The following is a 4,848-nucleotide window of genomic DNA, read 5'->3' on the forward strand; positions in this document are numbered from 1 at the left end:
GGGGGGGCAGGGGGTGGGCTTTCCGGGAGGGCGTGGGCCGTTCAACCTAACTGCATTCTTTATGTGGTTTTAGGAGGAATTTGAAAATTGTGTGACTCAGTATATGAAGGCAATCAACTTTGCAAAAGGAGAACCAAGGTGGGCACGATGGATCGGCCATTTCTAATTGGAAGGTTTGAGCCAGAATCTGCCAGGTGGCTCTGTCTGTGTAGGTGACGGGGTTCTGTCTTCTTTTGTTCATGCTTTACTGCAGCTCTGGCCGTGCGCTCACGTCTCCTAACGCTGGAGCTGGGCCACGTGCACCCACGTCTGCCCTGGCTGCATCCTCTTTCCTGTGCCAAGTCTGTGACCTGCAGACGACCTTTGTCTGCTGTCCCTGTGGGAGCCTCACCCTTGGCCAGTCCCTAGGAGTCTCCTTTTCGGTCCTCTCTGGGGGACTGGTACTGGGCCCCCTCCCTGCCCTCCCCCGACAGTCCTGTACTCTCCCTGGCCCAGAGCCTTGCATCTGGAGGGGTGATTCTCCTGAAACTCCGGCACAGTTAATCCGTCATCAAAAAGAAGTATTACTGAAATTGTTAAATGTGCATACAAACTGGTGTTGACACAACGCATGTGAGGAGGACTGTGTCAGCCCTGGGATTATTTGTCCCTCCTCCCTGCGTCTCACGGCCTCCTCCGCGCTGGGGGTACAGGGCCCAGCCCCACAGACCCTTCCTCGGCAGGGATGTCTGGGGGGGCGAGGCCTGACCCCGAGCTGAAGCTCTGAGGACAGTGGGTGTTTCAGGGTGACTGTGCCCTGGAGCCCCGGAGCCCAAGGGGTGGGTGCCCTCGGGAAGGGGTCTGGTCAGTGCTGTGCCCCTCGGTCACGGCAGGGTCTGAGCTGGAGCGGGGAGCACAGCTGCTCCGGGCGGGGCTGCTGCTCTGCTGAGCACGAGCCGGTTCCCTCAGGCAGGCCTGGGCGGCTCTGGGGGCCTCATCATCCCCTCCTGGCCCCGCAGGTACTACTTCCTGGTGTACAACGCGTCGGTCCTCTACTGGCAGATGGTGAGGCCGTTTCTCAAGCCTGGCTACCGCCACCACCTGGTCCCCAGCCTGGCCCAGATGGTGAGCGCGCTCAGCCAGACGGAGGAGGAGGACAAGGAGTGGCAGGCAGAGCTGATGCTGTGAGTCCCCCGCCCCCGCCGGCCCCTGCGCTCTCTGGGCTGAATTGGGAACCAGGTTTGGGGCGTCTTGTGTGCAGAAGTTTCTGAACTCTGCGGAAGGCACCACGGTGCCCCGAGCAGACAGGCGTTACCACAGGAAGCGCGCTTCTACTCAAAACCCAAGAACTGAAGAAACTGTGAAAGTAGGCATTCCAGCAACAGACAGCCCAGCCGGGATGCGCGCCCCGCCTCGGGAGGCTTGCCCCCAGCATGCCAGCCCCGGGACGGATGGCCCTGCGGGGCCACAGCGAGCCGTGTCAGCAGCTGGTCCTGGCTGGGCAGGTGGGCTGAAAGGCCTTGGTGACGCTCTCCTGTATCTGGGGGGCGCTGTGTGCAGCCAGCAGCTGCACAGGTGCCGAGAGGGCCCAGAGGGCCGGCCCTGAAGTTGGAACCCAGAGTCTGCAGGTGTTTCTCACCTCTTATGGCAGTTTGGGGAAGCTTTAACAGAAAATTAGTAAAGCCATGTCTTTTCTCTGAAGGCTGTTGTTTGAGGTGCTCGGAATCACAGCTAGACAGGCCCCGGCCCCTTTGTGAGTGGGGGCCAGCACTCTAGGTCTGGGCCAGTCAGGTGAGCCCCAGACCATGCATGGGGTGAGGAGCTGTCCAATTTCTGTGTCTTTCTGAAGTTTGTAAAACATAAAGTTGATAAAAATATGATAACCCAGGTTATGCTAGTGGTAAAGAACCCGTCTGCCAGTGCAGGAGACTTAAGAGACATGGGTTCGATTCCTGGGTCAGGAAGCTTCCCTGGAGGAGGGCATGGCAACCCACTCCAGTGTTCTTGCCTGGAGAATCCCCTGGACAGAGGAGGCTGGCGGGGTTTAGTCCATGGAGTCTCAAAGAGTTGGACACGACTGAAGTGACTTAGCCCGCATGTATGCAGTCTGGTTATTAGACCTCCGCGGCAGAACCCGTGGCTGTCCAGGCCTGATACGCACTGTTCTTGTCTCACCCAGGGAGCTCCTGCAGTGCTACCTGCAGGCCGGGGAAAGAGAGGAGGCCGCCAAGCTCTGCGCCACCGCAGCGCCGTTCATCAAGGCTCACGTGCCGCAGAAATACCGGCAGATGTTTGCCCTGATGGTGAGTCGGGATATTCACATACACAGAAAGAAGTCATTTTGTCTGAAAACAGCCAAGACCGTCCGTTGGGATATAGAAACACACACAGGCGTACAGGCATAGACAGGACAGGCACAGCCTTTCCTTCCCTCGTGACTGAACGTTTCCTTTTTAACCACACTGAGTTTTTTTTTTTAATTAGCAGAAACTTCATAAAATAATTACTGAGACAGGGTACGTAAAGAGTGTTCATCACCTATTCATTTTATGTATAAAATTCAACTGAAATTATATGTGCAAAACTAAGCATAAAGCATATGAAATGAGAAAATACTTGTCAGTTACAAATGCCATTTTTAAAGGAGCGATATTTTCAAAATAATAGCTAAGCACAATATCTGGCCTCTTCATAACTGTTTAAATCTCGATATTCTGTTCCATCTTATAACAGGTCCGACATGAGCTAATGGATGAGCTTCAGTTAAAGGAAGAAAGGAGAAGTTCTACCAGCCTGTCTGTCACTTTCCACATTAATATGCTGAAAGCGTAGGTGTTCTGGGGTGGGGACAGATGCTCAGGAGGCTCCGTGCCCCAGGCCGGGGTGTGTGTGCAGTGGCGGCCAGGCTGGAGGGCAGGCCCGACCTTGCCTCCATCTGCTGAGAGGCTCCGGAGAGGCGGCCAGAGTGGGTGTGCTCCTCAGGCAGTGAGGTGGGCGGCTTTTAGGAAGCGGGGACAGCAGTCACGTCAGGTGCCTCTGACAGCCCTGCCGGAGGACGCCTGAGACTTGCCATGAGTCTGACAGAATGATGGGCATCTGTGCGTGAAACCCCGATGGGACGGGAGAGAGTGCAAGGGAGGGACTGTGCCTGGCAGAGGCCTGCTGCTGGGACACGCGGGAAATGGGGCGGTGGAGACTCGGTGTGTGAGTGAGGAGATCCGAGAGTGTGAGTGGGGAGGTCCCAGTGTGTGTGAGTGGGGAGGTCCCGGGTTGTGTGAGTGGGGAGGTCCCGGTGTGTGAGTGGGGAGGTCCCAGTGTGTGTGAGTGGGGTGGTCCGGGTGTGTGAGTGGGGAGGTCCCGGTGTGTGAGTTGGGACGTCTGGGTGTGTGTGAGTGGTGAGGTCCGGGTGTGTCAGTGGGGAGGTCCCAGTGTGTGAGTGGGGAGGTCTGGGTGCATGTGAGTGGGGAGGTCCGGGTGTGTGTGTGACTGGAGAGGTCCCGGTGTGCGAGTGAGTGGGGAGGTCCCTGTGTGCGTGTGAGTGGGGAGGTCCCGGTGTGTGAGTTGGGACGTCTGGGTGTGTGTGAGTGGTGAGGTCCGGGTGTGTCAGTGGGGAGGTCCCAGTGTGTGAGTGAGTGGGGAGGTCCTGGTGCATGTGAGTGAGTGGGGAGGTCCGGGTCCGTGTGAGTGGGGAGGTCCCGGTGTGTGAGTGGGCAGGACAGCTGTCCAGAGGAGGGCAGCAGCTGGTCTGGGTTGGACCCAGCCGATGGGAAGGACCCCGCCTCCCGGGCGGGCTGTTGGTGTGGGGCTGGATCTGGGTGGGTGGCTTGTGCATGCTTCCTCAGGGCCCTTTCTTAGTGACAGAGGAAGACAGAGGCTGGCGGAGGAGCTGTGAGAGGTCGCCAGCAGGCCAGCGGAGAGAAAGCCGGGCGTGTTACCTAGGCCTTCTGTTCGTGGAGGACACAAGTTCATAGACTAAATTAGTTTTAGAATAATTTATTTTAAAGAAATATGACAGGATCTTTTTGTTACTTAATATTTGATTAAATTAATCTACATTCTAGAAAACTGGATCAAAATGATTTACCTGAAGATGTCAACAAAATTCTGAAGGACACCTACAGACGTTTAAGTCAGTACAACCACCAGCGCTTTCCTTCAGTCAGAGAGGAAAAGTAAGTGCGTCCTTCCGGTTTCCCATGTGTGTCCAGCATTTGGCAGCTCCAGGAAAACATGAAAGAAAAGCGAAAATAAACCGTAACCGTGACCCCAGGCAGGCCTCCGCCGCGTGGAGGCTCTGGGCTGCCTCTCTGTGGTCCTTCTGTCCTGAAGTTTGCACTGTTTGGCAGCCCTTGGGATATGAAGTCTCGTATTGTGCTTTCAAAAGTCCAACTGACTTCCAATCACAAGTGCTTTTCCAGTTATCACACCATCGCACACCTTCTGAAGAGTCGTCCCGCTGGCGGAAGAACCACCCCCCGCCCCTGCCCAGGGTTTCTGTCATCAGTTCTCTGCTCCAGTGCTGGGGGGCTGCTCAGAGCTCTGTCCCGGGCGGAGTTCCCGGAGCTGCTGGCTGAGCGGAAGGCTGAAAGAGAGGTCTGGATGCACCCAGGTTCGAGCTCTAACTCAGAGCAGGTCCAGCTGGGCCCTGGACACGGCCTCCCTGAGGTTTCGGGGGGTGGGAGCTCTGGGGACAGAGCGGACCCAGCGACCAGGATGCCTGCCCCTCCAGGCAGGCCTGCTGCTGCTGACCGAGTGGAACGGCTATTCACGTATCTGCAAACACTTTTTTCCTTCTGTTAATTTTCCAATCATTTTCTCTCCCCAGCTTTTATAGAGTAGTTTGTAAATGCTTTTACTGTAGACTCGCAG

The 4,848-nt window shown here is 56.4% G+C and overlaps 1 protein-coding gene across 1 annotated transcript in view; it reads left to right on the forward strand.

Annotated features, from left to right (window-relative positions):
• Nucleotides 1–4,848, forward strand: part of CFAP46 (cilia and flagella associated protein 46) — a gene marked incomplete at its 5' end in the record, with an annotated part of 97,130 nt that overhangs the window by 974 nt on the left and 91,308 nt on the right. Inside the window, 5 exons of the mRNA XM_010859553.1 lie at nucleotides 74–138; nucleotides 999–1,163; nucleotides 2,159–2,282; nucleotides 2,713–2,807; nucleotides 4,041–4,151. Of these exons, the coding sequence (XP_010857855.1) occupies nucleotides 74–138; nucleotides 999–1,163; nucleotides 2,159–2,282; nucleotides 2,713–2,807; nucleotides 4,041–4,151 (560 nt within the window). The remainder of the gene's footprint in view (nucleotides 1–73; nucleotides 139–998; nucleotides 1,164–2,158; nucleotides 2,283–2,712; nucleotides 2,808–4,040; nucleotides 4,152–4,848) is intronic.

The sequence above is a fragment of the Bison bison genome, unplaced genomic scaffold, assembly GCF_000754665.1.
Source record: "Bison bison bison isolate TAMUID 2011002044 unplaced genomic scaffold, Bison_UMD1.0 scf7180017864456, whole genome shotgun sequence".
Lineage (NCBI taxonomy): Eukaryota > Metazoa > Chordata > Mammalia > Artiodactyla > Bovidae > Bison > Bison bison.